Raw genomic sequence first — 16,318 nt, forward strand, 5'->3', positions numbered from 1 at the left:
CAGGCTCGAAGGCGCATGAGCAGAATATTCAACTGGCAGTCTGCCTTAGGAGGCACAATGGAGTCCAAGCTCTTTTTAAGGGACCATCTATCCAAACACCTTCATCATTTGGTGGTGAAAATCCTCCCATTTGGCTTTTGAGGCCGACGTACATAGGAAACGTACCCGTTTTGTATCGGGTGAGGAGTCAGAAGAAAAGAAGCTTTAACGATGACACCTCTTCTTTGACTTTTTAAACATTTTTTATAAGAGGTCGGTGATGACTAGTGCCGAGAACCGCTTATCATTCGAGAAAGCTTGCCATGTTTTGAGCGTTTTTTTCTCTTGCTGAGGCAAAATATCTCTCGTGCTTTTCTCCTAGACCTTATCTTGGATGGAGTAGTTGAGGCAGTGGTCGAATGTAGCGGAGCACTTCTACTTTTTTAATTTAAAATTTTTACTGTTCCTATATTTTTATTTTCAAAAGAAATGGTTTAGTTTGAAAATAAAAGTGTAGGAAGAAGTTCAAACGTGCACTTCAGTACACTATCGTGAACATTGTCTTTTGGAACGCGCGTGGGGGCAGGCCGGCAGAGAACACAGTTCCACCATTTTTTTGTACACATGGACCACTGAGTTGAGGGAGACTTGGATGAGGGCCACTCAGGACAAGCTTATCCTTCCTCTCCTTCAAGGCCTTAACTGTCATTGACTGGCAAGAGCCGCAATCATCGACCATGCGATCGGTGTCAAGACTCCGAGGACATATCCAATGCAGATCAGAAATAGACATCGACATGCAATCGGTACATCTTTTAAACCCAGTCTTCAGAGTACACATCTCGAAGATAGGATAACACGATCTGAAAAAAATCACTGAGGAGATTTTGAACCATTTCGAAGCATGCAGAAAAATTGAACAGCGCAGCGGGTACGGTGCGTGCTACTTATGCCAGTGTTGCCGTCATGGTCGATAGCCCGATGGAAGCCGATGGACATTTGAGTTGACGACGCACAGCGGCCTCTGCTGAGAAAAACCTCAAAAATAAGTGGCCGGACATAACCCATTATAAGTGTATTTTAAAAACGTCAATAGGTAGGTTACGCTCCAGAGGGGATTTGATTTTCTTGGTCGCTGCACCGCAGTTTTGGAATCGGTTACCACTTGAGGATGGTGAATCATTATTTGCTATTCTGAAAATACCTCAAGAAATTTTTTCGTTAATCCTTTACAGCATTAGAGTCACTGACTTCACGATTCTAGCGCATTGATGCAATTTAGTCTGCATGTGGCATGTACCGCCCAGTAATTCAGAAATCATACAAAGGCCAAATATGCAATGCATGGTTGTAGAGAAATTCAATTTTTCAGCAGACACACAAATAAAAGGATGGAAACACTGCTCAGAGAGTACATAATAGCAATCTGGTTGTTTTGGAGGGAGTGAATAGTCCACCACATAAGAAAACGAACATCTAAAGATTTTTCTAGTAATTAAGAAAATTTACATTTTCTGTGTGCATCACACCATAAGCAATCCATTGACAAAATATAGCAAGTAAACACCAGGTTTACCTGGAATGCTCCACCGGAAAGGCTGGACAAATTGAAGGTGTACCCCAATTGTTGATCTGTCAAAGAGCAACCTGAAGTTGTTACTTCATCAGGGCATACAATAGGAGTCTTCCATTCAAAAACAAAGCTGCAGTCAGACTGACGTAGCATCACAGGAGCCCCCTGTGAAAATTAAATGAAGAGGATTAAAAAATGTAAAGGTAGAAAAGAACTATTCACTGTAAATTCACACACAGTGATGCCACCAAAAGTGCAGCAGGGCACTGTACAAGATCCCTCGCATTTTATTAAAAGTACAAGCAACTCTCTTAAGTTATTGTTAAACTCTTAAGTGCTACAGTCATCATTCTTGTAAACTGATGGTATGTTTCCTTTGGAGGGTGGCCACCAAACGCAGATTCAAGGTTCGTTTCTGCTCACGTGGGAGTTGGTCGTTTGGCATTTATAATCACATTTAATGCCAGCTAAACATGCAACTGGTTATCAAACCCATGTTGCATGGCATCTTTTTCTCAAGGGCGAGCATGTTGCCACCAAGCTATCCACCCAGATCCTCTATTCATGCTCTTGTCTCAATTTGAGCAGCTTGTAACTCCATTCACCTTCTGAGCCTGCTGTGGAACCACAGGGTTTGCTGGAACCTTCCTCCAACTTTTACCATCTTTTCTTAGGCCAAGAACCTCCTCTGAGCTCCATTATGCTCTGCTTCAGACCACTATCGCAACCACCTTCTCCAGAACCATCCCCTTCTCCTCCTATTACCACCTCCCCTATTCAGCCTCCCCTCTTTCTGTAACTACATCTGCCAAACTCTCTCCTCTTCCAGATTCTACTGCCTCTTTCCAACTGTCAGTCCCTGGCTCCTTCTACAACTGCCTCCTCCAAATGTTCTCTTCCTCCTCCTCCTTTTAACGCCACCTCTCCATATCTTCTTTCTCCTTCCCATCTCCGGCCTACACCAAACACAAGAGGCCTGGCTCCTGTAACACAGAATGCCAGACTAAACTTCCTGGCTTATATAGGGTAGTAATCCCATCCCAGGCTAGGTCTTCTCTTCAGCGGCTGCATCTGTACAGTGTTGGCTGGACTGAGAGGGGTCCTGCCTAAGCCGTTATAAATCATGGTGGGCATCTTGGATTTCATGTGAGTTTATGGCGAGCCAGGGGGAGCTGCATCTGTATGAGAAGGCACGTAGGTTCATACTGCCTTGGGTAGTGTAGAGTGAGAATGCAATTAGGGTGTTCTCCTGCTATCCCTTTGCCCCACTACCCCTCACATAAGGCTTGGAAAAATTACTTAAGTGTTCAGACTTTGTAAGTGGGTCTATGGAATTGCATGGATATGCAGATGAGGTGGGATAGATGTGCAGTGCTGACTGGCACCCTAAAAGGTGGACCAGTGGGTACCCCTCAGAGTGCCAGCATTCATTTAGGGTTCCCCTCTGTTGGTGCAAGGGCAGGGAACTCAGGGACTTTGCATAAGGAGCCGCTTTGTGGGACCACATGTTACTCGTCACCAGGGGTGTTGCTACGTCTGGAAAAGATCCGGTGCTACACTAATGTTGGGACTGTCGGGACCCGGGGCTACCAGGCCTTTTGGTTGTACCCCCTGAGCTTTTATCTAGGGCTACAACCAAGAGACCTGGGGCTATACCTCCCTTAGACCCCCCCCCCTTAACACCACCTCTGCTCGTCACTGACAAGCAGCGTGAACCAGGGGAGAGTGACCTGGGAATCCTCCCCATTCTGGGTCCCAAGTCCATCAATCACTGGCTTGTGGTGGTACGTGGCCCTCTGACCCACTCTTCTTGGTGGCCAACGGTATGTAACTTTGTCACACCATTTAGAACATAGTCTGACAGGTTTCCTGTATATGTATAAATGAAGTTGCTTTTGGGATGCCATATGATACGAGATAACTGGATGAAAAATGTTAGTACATCACGTGGTGTAGGGGTGTTAGTGTGTGTGTGCAGAATAGCAAAGATTTAAATGAAGGGCTTTAATCTTGATATAAAATAGATATATTATAGATATATGATACTAAACTATGGGTGCTGCAGACTTCAATCCCCTTGCTGTATGCGAGCCAGCACAAAGCTTTGAGCAAACTAGAAATATATTCTCATTAAACACCACAACCCACACTGTATTTTGAACACTATCTAGATTCTATGTACACAATGTTTTTGGCAGTACAAGATATGTTTGCATTATGAGCAATATGCAATGTCTATAATTCAACAAGATGACAGAATTACATTGTTATGCCCTGGTGTAGTGATGTGACCACAGCACATAAAATGCTTTGGACGGGACACTGATAGCCTCAACATCCACAAAAACAGATGGTACAAGGGCTTTTATTAAAGAGATGCCAATAACTGGGTTGGCGCAGTGAGGCTGTTCAAAGGGCTGTTCTCTGCTCCCATGGGCTCCCTCCAACCAAGCCCAGGAGTTCCTACTCACCAGAATTATTTTTTAAACTGGCTGAATATATGCCAGCCTTAACTGTCTTTGTCCCTCTGGGGTTCTTCTATAGATTCCTGAAACTATCAGCCCTCACCCGCAGGTCCTTCAGTATCAATGATCATTGTTTTGCCTTCTCAACAGACACCCTGGTCCTTCCTCACACTAACCCACACTTATTTCGACCCCCCCCCTTCCCTTGTTCTCAACTCCTCCTCTCCATTCTCGCCACTGATCTATTTCAAATTCCCCTTTTCTTTTTCCGTTCCTCACATACCATCCCCCTTGTACTTCTGATTTTTGCACTCACTTTTCCCCCCTCCTATCGCCTCCCATCTCATCCCTCCTCATTCCACTTATCTTACCACGCCCCTATTCTCAACCATTCTCAGACCACTACACTGACCTCACCTCACACCAATACTCACCCACCAAGCCACCCCTATTCGCTACACTACACTATCTCTTTGGACGCATTTACTCTCCTCCCATCTCACATGCACTAGCACTCGCCATCCTTCACTCCCTCTCACATTTGCATCTTCAGTCTCTCACTAAGGGTATCATTCTCTCAAAGTCAATATCTAATCTGCACTAACTCCCCCACCAACTCTACAGTACTCTTCTAAACTTTCCGTTCTCTGCCCTGGTCTTTTGGTCCACCTCCGCTGCTCTTGAACTTTCCCTCACAACCCACACTCTTCCTTTCATGCACTTTCATTATAAACTCTGTTTCCTCTACTTCTTACGTCCCCACTATTGGCTGCAGCGCTCAGCTGATTCTAATGACCAGTCTGTACTGGTATTTTCCCCAGGGGCCAGGGTACACAGCTAAGAGGCTACAAAAATCCTTCTTACACGCCTCCCCGAACCCCACTCGGTTAGCAGTTTTAGGGTTCCTCAACTTGTGGGTCATTTATCGCTTTATTTTCCTTCTTCCATGGGGAGCTATATGTTTCTCTGGTGTGCTGGATACGGCCTGGCTGCAGTGCAGATTCACAGTCCAGTTATTTGCAGTGTTTCGGGTTCTTCAGTAATTTTGTCGCAATTGAAGTGCATTCTGGTATTCGTAGTACTGTAAGAGAAGAACAAGTTACTTACCAACTGGTAACTTTCTTTCGACTAGATGTTCCTCCAACGTATTCCACATCTTTGAAATGTAATGTCCACAGCTGTGCACTTCGGAAACTTTCAGCAGAGGGCGTCCTGCTTTGATGATGTTGGGGCGATGTCCTCGAAGGCCTCCATCGAGGGTGACGTCACAGGATGTTATAAATAGGATGCACGGCTCCCGCAGCCTCAGTTTAAGTTTTTTTCCCCCAGAACGTGTGGTGCCAGTCTCATGCCTGCTTGACTGCACTGGAAACAGAAGCTGCAATCGCATAGGAAGTTCTCCAGAGGGACAGGCTGGGAGGGTGATGTGGAATACATTGGAGGAACATCCAGTCGAAAGAACGTTACCATTTGGTAAGTAACTTGTTCTTCGAATGGATTGTGTCCTCTAACGTATTCCACATCTTTGACAGACTCCCAAAGCAGTACCAGTAAATGGAGGAGGGAAAAGAATTTAGGGTATCCAATTAGACTGCAGAATAAAGAACCGCCTTCCCAAAGGCCATATCCTGACCATGGATTGTATCCAGGGAATAATGTTCAATAAAGGTGTTGATGGAAGCCCATGTAGCGGCATCACAAATATTCCCAATAGGAACATCCCGCTCGAGGGCGATGGAAGTAGCCACACCCCTATTGGAATGAGCTCTCGACCCTTCAGGAGGGTCCTTACCCACCAATCCGTAACACTCCGTAATGGTAAGGATAATCCACCTGGACAAGATCTGTTTGGTAACAGCCTGGCCCAATCGGTGTCCAGCATATCCTACAAAGAGTTGATCATCCACCCTGACCCTGGACATCCTAGAAATGTAAAAGCTCAGAGCTCTCCTAGGATCCAACAGATGGAGTCGCTCCTCTTCCTTACCAGGATGAGGAGGAGGGTAGAAAGATGGAAGAACCACCTTTTGACTCAAATGATATTCAGAAACTAGAAAAGAGGGACATACTCGCAGTACAACCCTGTCCTTGTGAAACACAGTAAAGGGTGGCTTAGATGAAAGTGCCTGGGGGGGCGTGGCCTGCACGCATGGAGTGAAGTCAGCAACCCGCCGTGCTCCTGCCCATGATCCTACAACGGCCGATATAACGGCGTCTGAACTAAAAGATCCGAGACACAAATCAACGTGCTCGCAGGAGAACCCTTTTGCCACACTTGACCGTGTCGCTGGAAAAAATCGGCACCAGCAACGCAGTAAACGGAGCATCGAAAAGGCACCCCGGTGGCACCCAAGATGGCGGCTCCCAGCACGGAGGCTGACGGAGTGCCGCGACAGTGAGACGGACTAGAGTGCCGGCGAGCTGGCTGGATGTGACTGTTGTCTCGGGCCCCTCTGCGAGCAGCCGAAACGAAGCACGACTAACACCGGCACGAGCGTTGTGACCTCGGTGCATACACGACGTACCGAACGCGAGAGGAGATCCCAGTTGGCGGATAAGCACAGGAGGTGGCGGGGAATCCCAGCGGTGCACTGAAGCAGGGACGGAGCGGACCGCTCGGTGCCCACCCCTACCGGCACCCGTTAAGAGGATCGCCGAGCCGTCTGGTCGAGAGACCGCGAGTGCTATCAACGGATAACTCCTCGCAACACGGTCCCATCGGTTGGAGGCCGAAGGTGAACCGCACCGGTTGTCGTAACCGGTAGAAGGTACCATAAAGCACCCACAATACGGAGGATTCACAGAAGGTAATTCTATACCTGAAATTTGGCGGGCTGAGTAATACGCCAGGCGAGCCTCTGGACTAGGCGGCTGGGGTCGGACGCAGCATCATCATCCGGGAACCCACAACAGTCTGTTACACTGCTCCCTACTAACCCAAATACCGCCCCACAGTGCCACAGATCTCACCGGGGCAAAGTACAGACTGAACCGCCGGAGGCATCTAACGGTTGGGGAGAAGTGAATAATCACACGTGTGCCCAAGAGGTAGGGCTCCCACCCCGCCTGCCGAAAACTAGAGGCCAAACACAGCTCATGAAGCCCGGCGGGTTAGATATTGGATCCGCACTGGACCTGAAACCATATTCCGCCCGAACAAGGGCCACCCGAAACAAACCTCTGGTCACAAGATAAAGCTTATAGCGTGGAATACAAGTCTGGCTCCCCCAAACCGGGCCATGTCGCCTCCGAAGAACAGATCAAAAACTGTGACGATGGACGCCTTCACAACGACTTTGCAAAGGCAGCAACCAACGCAGGAGATCACTCCCCCGACAGAGACACCCACTCCGGTGGCGGACCCCCGAGACACTCAAATCCTGCAGGCTATTGCGGCCCTACGAACTTCCATGGAAGATAAGATAGGAGAAATCAGGTCAGACATACAGCTAATGAGGCAAGATGCCCGCAACCTGACGGAAAGGGTGACCAAAACTGAAGCCTCCCTACAAGAAACCAGTGAGGACACAAGTGAACTGAAGGCGAAAGTCCAAGAACTGGAATCAATAGTGGCTAGACTGGAATCTCGCTCCGAGGACGCGGAGGGACGTGCCCGCCGCAATAATGTTCGAATTCTCGGGATTCCGGAAGACATGGAGGGCCTGAACCCCACTGAGTTCATCGAATCGCTGCTACTTCAGGAAATTGGAGCAGGCAATCTCACCCAGGGATTCTCTGTGGAACGGGCCCACAGGTCTCTCCAGAAAAGGCCGCCACCTGGTTCACACCCACGCCCAATAATAGCTAAAATCTTAAACTTCCGAGATAGAGAGGTAATATTGCGGTTCTCAAGAGAAGGCGGAGAGATCAGAAGGAACGATTCTCTAATAGTCATATACCCTGATTACACCCCCACGGTGCAACGAGCGCGGAACTCCTTCGTACCGATAAAAGCTAAATTACGGGAACTCAATCTGAAATATATGCTGCTGTACCCAGCCAGACTCAAAATACTGTACAAAGGGAAGGCAATCTTCCTTGAAACTCCGGCGGCTGCAAATATGTGGCTTGAACACAACAACCTCGCCGATGACACGGAAAAACTCGAAAAAGGAAACAAGCGATAAAGGAACGATTGGAACTGCCTGAGAAAAGGATCACGACACTAAGCAATCACGACATTGTCTGTGGAGCCTGAATTAACGCTGCAACGAACAGAAGTCTTAATTGGGCAGGAGCACGAGGGCCCAAGTGCAGGAGCACCAGCGACCCGCCCCACCCAATACAGTGTTGGCCGAATGCCTGCACACCACCCGTACCGAAAGGCCTGGAGAGGCCCCGGAGGCTCGGGAGCCCCCGAGCGTTGTGAGTTTGAAACAACTGCTGGGGGCAGTTATTTGTTGTTCCCTTTGGTTAACACATCCTTTGAGATGAAAGTTGAGAAAGTTGGTAAGTCTCCGAACGTCAATATGAGGATAAGGGATGAGAGGGTGGAAATAGAGGACTTGATGGGTTTGAACCTACAACTAGGGGAACTTCGTGGGGACTCAGCCAAGTTAACAGATGACCCCTATGAGTGGTGGATTGACCCCGGACCCCTTCTGAAACCATTATGGCTGGTCAATTCAGGATAATGACATGGAATGTGCGGGGCCTGGGCACCTATCTCCGCAGAAATAGGATTAAATCCTACCTGCATAGGAAAAAAGTGGATATAGCTCTGCTACAAGAGACGCACTGCACTGCCGAGTCAGAGGCGAAGATCAGGGAACATTGGGTGGGACAGGGCTTTGGGGCCTCCTACTCCAGATTTGCAAGAGGGGTTTACACCTGGATCAACCCCCAGGTACCGTTCCGACTCACCAAGATGGAAAAAGACCCAGAAGGCAGATATGTGGTAATATGGGGGACCTTTGAGCAGATGGAAATATGTATTGTGAATTCGTACTTCCCCAATCACAATATCCCTACGCACTTGAGGGAGCCGAGTACCAAAATGCTACAATATAGGAATGGCTTCTTTATATGGGGGGGTGATTTCAATTGTGTCCACAACCCAATGCTAGATAGGTCCTGGCCTCCAACAAAGGGGCCCTCCACTGCCACCACGTCCCTGAAAGCTATGACTGATGAACTAGATCTGGCAGATGTTTGGCGGGAAATACACCCAGAGGAAAGAGGTTATTCGTACTTCTCGTCTCCACATGCCCTTCATACTAGATTAGATTATTTCTTTGTGGGTAGAGAGCACTTACCTCAGATAGGGGATGCGCAATATCTGGGAAGGACCATCTCAGACCATTCTCCACTCCTAATGGAATGGAATCACATTGGCCCAAAACCTCCCATCCCCATGTGGAGAATGCCGGTGGAAGCCCTGAAAGATCTGGCATTTAAAGAAGAGCTACATGAGTCCATAGACAATTTCATATCAGAAAATACTGGGAGCGTAGACCACGTCAGTACTCTATGGGATGCCCTAAAAGTAGTAACGCGAGGAGAAGTCATTGCCAAGGCGGGTGGCATCAGGAAACTATTGCGCAGCGAATTAAGCAGGAAGGAACAAGAAATAGTGAATCTGGAAGCTGCCCCCATAGACACCCCGAAGAGGGAAGAAGAACTTAGTACGCTTAGAGAGAATTGCGCTGAAGCATGGAGCAGATTAGCTAAATTTGACTTTGTCGCTAGAACAAACAAAGCACATGCAGAAGCAGACAAACCTGGCCGGTTACTAGCTTGGCTCTGCAAGAAAGAACACCCCAGACACATAACCACCACACTGCGGGATGAATTTGATGAAACTCACAACACTCAACAGGGTGTTAATGATACTTTTACGAGTTTCTACATGCAATTATATTCTCACACTGATCGAGTCCCCCAAGACCAAATACTAGATACTCTTGATGAGATCGGCCTGCCTAAACTAACTCCCACACAATCTGAGACCTTAGACTTGGACATCACACCCGAGGACATAACTGAGGCAATTAGATCCCTGGCTACATGTAAAGCCCCGGGCAGCGATGGGCTGCCTCCGGAATTTTACAAGGCATATGAACCCTCCTTAACACCGCTATTACATGAAGTCTTCTTGGAATCTTATGAAAGGGGGACCCTACCGGACAGCATGAGGGAAACTCTGGTCGTCCCAATGCTCAAGCCTAATAAACCCGCAGATAGGTGCGACTCTTACCGCCCCCTTGCTATGCTTAATTATGACGTTAAAATACTTACATCAATTCTAGCTAAGAGGCTATCCAGAGTAATTGGAGACATAATACATACGGACCAGAACGGCTTTGTGCCTGGTCGTAACACGACCATGAATCTGCGCAGGCTCCAGCACATAATAGCTCAAACCGACACAAGCCAGGAATGCTATGCACTACTGTCCTTAGACGCCATTAAGGCATTCGATTCTATTTATTGGGAGTGGCTGGTGGCAGTACTGGAAGGATTCGGCTTTGGCCAGGGGTTCATTAGGTGGATTAAGATCCTGTATAATAAACCGAGAGCACGACTAAAATCTGGGAGATATGTATCAGAGGCCTGGGACATCTGTAGGGGAACTAGGCAGGGCTGCCCTCTCTCACCCATGCTTTATATCTTAGGTCTGGAGCCCATAGCTATTTACTTTAGAAAGCAGTTTTTTGACGCAGGCATAAGGATAGGCGGGGTAGACCACATTGTTTCTTTATATGCCGATGATGTGCTTATATATGTCAACAACCCTCTTCTTAATGTGCCAACAATGCTGGAAGTCCTAGATAATTATGCGAAGGTCTCGGGCATACAATTCAGCAAAACCAAGTCCTGCTTGTTTCCGCTAGCGGGACTAAAGGGTCGGCCTGCTGAAGAACTTCCTTCGGTAGGCATAAATTGGCAAACCACTTCATTCCGCTACCTCGGGATCCAGATAATGCACACCCCAGAGCTAATGCATGAATGTAACACGAGGGCTGCACTCCCGGGACTACGTAAATCCATGGGTTTCTGGGCTAAGCTACCTCTATCAATGATGGGTAGGGCCTCTATAGTTAAAATGATTGTTCTTCCTAGATTCTTATACGGGTTCCAAAATGTGCACTTCTACATCACTAAACCCTTCTTTCTATTACTTGATGCAATAATCCGGGACTTTTTATGGGGAAGTGGTAGACACCGGGTTGCCCTATCCACATTGGTTCTACCATACAAGCAAGGGGGAATTCAACTACCGAATCTAGAGAAATATTACCTTGCTGCCCAGCTGGGCTTTGTAACTAAATGGCTAGCAGACGAGATCACGTCTGAAACTCCCCTGCTACAGGACATGATATCTCCGGTAAGACTGAAAGAACTGATTTGGGCCCCCCAAAACCTGCTACGCAAAGCACCCTTTTTGGTGACCCTGGGTAGGAAAATTTGGCATAGAACCGAGTCGGTCATGCAACTAATGCAGCCATACTCCCCGGAAATGCCATTAATCTCGGGGCAGGACAAGGCCGATACCGATCTGCATAATATCAGACTTTGGGAAAGGAAAGGGGTATACACTTGGGGAGATCTATACGCTGAGGGAACCTTCCGGGAATTCCCCATGTTGCAAGCAGAAGATGGTATCCCCTCTGGCCAATACCTTTGGTACCAGAAGATTCGAAAAATAGCACGAATAAAATGGGCAACCTGGCCAGAGGAACCGGAAATGGACCCCTTCATAACACTACTATACAATCTCGGAGAAGGCGGGAGGGTGGTGTCCCAAATATACGGTCACCTAATCGACACTCCTAACCCCCGGAGTGCAGTACTTAGGTCTAAGTGGGAAACGGACATGGGACTGGAGATGTCAGATAAGGAATGGGATAGGGCACTGGCGTTCCCTAGGGAGGTCTCTAGAAACCACAGATTTCGACTGATCCAGATAAATGTATTATACCGCACCTACCTAACCCCAAGCAAATTGGCTATATTCAACAATTCTACACAACCGAACTGCACCTGGTGCGGGTCGGATAATGCAAACCTGATCCATATGCTCTGGAACTGCACCAAAACTCAGACCCTCTGGTCAAAAATAAAGCACACGTGTGAAAAGGCGGGTCTGACCAGGTACACATGGACTCCGCAAGAATGCCTATTGGGAACCTACCCCAGACTAGCTAAATTCAAGCACTCAGTTAAACTAATGGACTTAGTGTGCATATTGGCAAAAAGAACTATGGCCATGTCATGGAAAAAGCCCACAGGTCCGATCTTCACGGTATGGCATAAAGAACTTGAGAAATGGGCGAACGCCGAAACAAGGGCCTGGGAGGAGAGTGTAGCCAGATCCTCCGAAGACTCGAGCATGGCACTAACTGCATGGAAAGACACCATGGTAAAACTGTTCCACTCTCCAGACGACAAACCTCCTTGAATAACTCGCCAGGGCGAATAGCAGATCCATGCGGCCAACTAAGTTGCTTGGAACTAAATCACCACGGCCCAAGAAGGCTCCTGAACTGGTTTTGCCACCCCCCATAACCCAAACATCCACCCTGTCGGAGACCAGCAGAACATTGTTCAAGACGACTAAGGAGACGGTTAAAGTTAATTTGTTGTTTGTAGTTACTGTTTAAGATGCTGCTGTACTATGTGGAAATTTGCTCATTGGATATTGACAAATGCACCCGCTGATGGTGTTGTTTTGTAACCCGAACTAAATGCCAATAAACAAATTTCAAAATAAATAAATTAGATGAAAGTGCCTGCTATTCACTCACTCTGCGAGCGGAAGTAGACGCAACCAAGAACACAGTCTTGAAGGACAGTAATCTCAAAGGACAAAAGTGCAAAGGTTCAAACGAAGCACCCATGCAAAATTTCAAAACCAAATTCAAACCCCAAGCCGGCATCTGGAAAGGGGACGGTGGGAATACATTAGTTAGTCCTTTAAGAAACTGAGAAATCAAAGGAATCTTAAAGTAAGAACATTCTTCAGACGAGCGCTTAAAGATAGACAGCACCGCCAGGTAACCTTTACTGGTACCCACTTGAAGACCCCTGTGGGCCAAAGAAAGTAAGAAAGACAAAACCATAGGAATGGAGCACTGAAAAGGATCAACATTGTGATCTCTGCACCGGTCGCAGAACTTATGCCAACGGTACAGGGATTTTGTTGCAGGCTGCCTGGCCGAAAGCAACTCCTCCATCGCGTCATCCGAGAGGTCCCAATCCTTATACCTCAAACTTTCAGATACCATGCGTGAAGGTTGAGAGTCTTGACCTCAGGATGGAGAACCTGACCCCCGCACTCACTCGCGTTTGAGAGCGGATCCTCTCTGCAGGGAAGAGGGCGTGGAGGGCAGCTGGACATTTCTAGAAGGTCTGGGCACCACGCTCTCCAAGCCCAATCCAGAGCAATGAGGATCATGTGGGAACCGAACTTCCTTAACCTCTGCAACACTTGAGGAATGACGGGGACTGGAGGAAATGCGTACAGCAGTGGGAATGACCAATCCACCACGAACGCGTCTCCTAAGGCTCCTCTTGGATGAAATTCCTTTGAGCAGAATCTCTCGCACTTCCGGTTGACACTGATGGCGAAGAGATCCACTTGCGGGGTTCCCCAAAGGGCGAAGATCTCCTGAAAGCCTTCCTGAGCCAACTCCCACTTGTGGGGGACCGTGCTCTGCCTGCTCAGAGCATCCGCTGCCGCATTTACGTCTCCAGCCAGATGAATTGCTGAGATCGAAACTTCCTGGTGGATGGCCCAGAACGAGAGCTGCATTGCCTCTCTGCACAACGGAAGTGACTATCCGCCCCCCGTTTTTGTTGAGGTAATGCAGGGCCACTGTGTTGTCCGTCATGATCAGAACACTCTTCCCCCCCGTACAGACGGCAAAAACGCCTTCACTTCAGGGCTAGACTGATGGCCCTCAGCTCTAACAAATTGATGTGGCGTCTGGAATCCGACAGAGACCAACGACCCTGTGAGGGAAGCATCCGTCACTACCGTCACCTCCGGCCACGGTTGCCAAAACCGTTCCCCCCTCATCTGGTTCCCTTCATTGGCCCCACCACAGAAGATCCTGGAAGACCGAGATTGGAATCTGAACGGTATCCGACATCTTGCCGGAGAACTGTGACCAGTGCATTTTGAGAGCTCACTGCAGGGATCTCATCCGCAGCTGGGCCTCGGGCACCAGAAAAATGCAGGAAGCCATGAGGCCGAGCAACCTCAAGAATTCGAAAGCCGGGAGACTCTGGGCATGTTGAAACTTGTCCACCATCTGCACAATGTGATGAGCCCTTACCTAGGGAGGCGAACACTTCCCCAAGGATGTGTCTAACACAGCCCCGATGTACTGGAGCTGTTGGGAAGGTGTCAGATGCGACTTCTTGACATTCAGGGAGAAGCCCAGCCCACCACCATTAGCTTACCACTCTGACATAGTAGTACAGGCTTGTATCAAAGGTAAAACTTGTATTGCCACCTGTAGTCTTAATTGTGTGTAGTGGTCCCTAAGGGCACTGCACAGGATTCTGCCTAACACCCGGGTACGCGTTGGACGCTCCAGTGAGCAGCGCTCGCCACCTGCGAACCACAGTAATTCAGTGTATTCTGAGTTCCCAAGCTCAAGCTGGGAACACACCGCACAGGGAACTGCAGAGGCTGCAACCCTTTGCAATACACAGCGTTCTCTCCACCGGCCCCTCTCCAGCCTGCTCCATGCTTCGCTGCTGCGTCCTTCTCACCAGGCAGGTCCCTCCCCTTCTTCTCTCCCAGTCTCTCCATCTATGCACCTGTAGCCTCTCAATTGGCTGCAGATGCAAGCCCTTATCTGACCACAGTTACACCTATTAATAGGACATGCCTGACCCTCACATTAGTTTTCCTCCATAGTCCTCTTCCTCATCTCAGTACCAAAGCGGTGAAATTGACTAGAAGTGTGTCCCAATCTTAAAGGCATACGAGTATGGGACGGTTGGTGTATATGGAAGGGATAAAGACTGAACGCCAGGGTGTATTATTCCAGGTTGTTTACTCCCTGGTTTGGATTCGTCTTGGAATCGACAAAAGGAGTTTGAAGTGGGTTTACCTTGCCCTCATAAAGAGGTCCTCCTATTTGCTCTCTTCCTTGTCCTTTTACAATACTGGTATTTCAGAGGGTCATTTTGAAAGGAAGGAAAGGGGAGTGGTCGACAGTACCATTTAAAAGATCAAGGGACTGAAGGTTCATTATGAAAAGGGAATGGGAAATACCATGTCTCGTCTGAAGACATCCTCTCCCCACTCAGCTTCAGATTGTTAAGAGTGAACTGATTTTAAACAGGAATCAGGGTGTCCTATCCACCCTATGCTCTAAAGGTGGAAATAGACTCCCCTATCAATGTTATCAGTCTAACCCCCAAGCAGTTTCGTCTGCATTATAGGGCAGAAAATTAACAGGCATGGAAGACCTCCCTCAAAGTAAACCTAGCATCCACTTGCTCACAGAAACCGGAGTCCAAAAGATTACTTTCGAAGCATTAAGCAAACCATTGTTATATTGGCTAGATCTTCATAAATATGATGATCTCAACTTGCAAAAGGAAATTATGTGGGACGCTGAAGACTTTGAAGACATGGAAAAGGTACAAACATAATCACACTATGATCACCGGCTATGAAAATGTAGACAAAAGGGAGACAAAGAAAACCGATTTGATAATTGATATCAAAAGCAAGTTAACTATTTTGGAAATACTTATTCTACATTCGACTAATCTCTCCAGAATTCATGTTTATATAGCTTTTATACCAGGAATTTTTAAGTGGTTTATTAGGGAAATTACACAATGGGGTAACATAATAAAAGGGGCTGCTGGATACAAATGTCCTTCAATTTTACACATGCTTACCGATACCAAAGTCAAAGGGCAGTGCTCAAGATAAAGTTCCAGCTGCATATTCTAACCAAAAGAGCACTGTTCAAGCAGTCCTGTGTCACGTCTGTGGCAGTGGAACATCAATGGGCACCCATTGTGGATTATCTGGGACTCAAAATTCATCACCATAATCCTCCCAGGACAACACCTATTCCTATTTTTGCCTTTACTTTCCGTTTGCAAGACTCTGTCTCATTTAATTTCACATACTACATACCACATAAGACACCCTGTGGCAGTTCTCAGTCCCTGGCTACTCCTATGGAGCAGTCTAAGAACTTCAATGACAGAAGCATTAGACCTCAGTGCTGCTTCCATTTTCCCAGGACCAGGGAGAGAGGAGGTAGATTACGTTCAGGTGTGGTGCTCCAGGTGCTGCTAATGAGCCTGCTTCAGCACATGGCAA

General features: G+C 47.8%; 1 protein-coding gene across 1 annotated transcript in view; it reads right to left on the bottom strand.

Annotated features, from left to right (window-relative positions):
- IGF2R (insulin like growth factor 2 receptor) overlaps positions 1–16,318 on the bottom strand; it is a 2,762,372-nt gene that overhangs the window by 567,826 nt on the left and 2,178,228 nt on the right. The window contains 1 exon segment of the mRNA XM_069606818.1: positions 1,556–1,717. Within this exon segment, the coding sequence (XP_069462919.1) occupies positions 1,556–1,717 (162 nt within the window).

This window comes from Ambystoma mexicanum, chromosome 4p (assembly GCF_040938575.1).
Source record: "Ambystoma mexicanum isolate Mex_15411 chromosome 4p, UKY_AmexF1_1, whole genome shotgun sequence".
Taxonomy (NCBI): Eukaryota; Metazoa; Chordata; class Amphibia; order Caudata; family Ambystomatidae; genus Ambystoma; species Ambystoma mexicanum.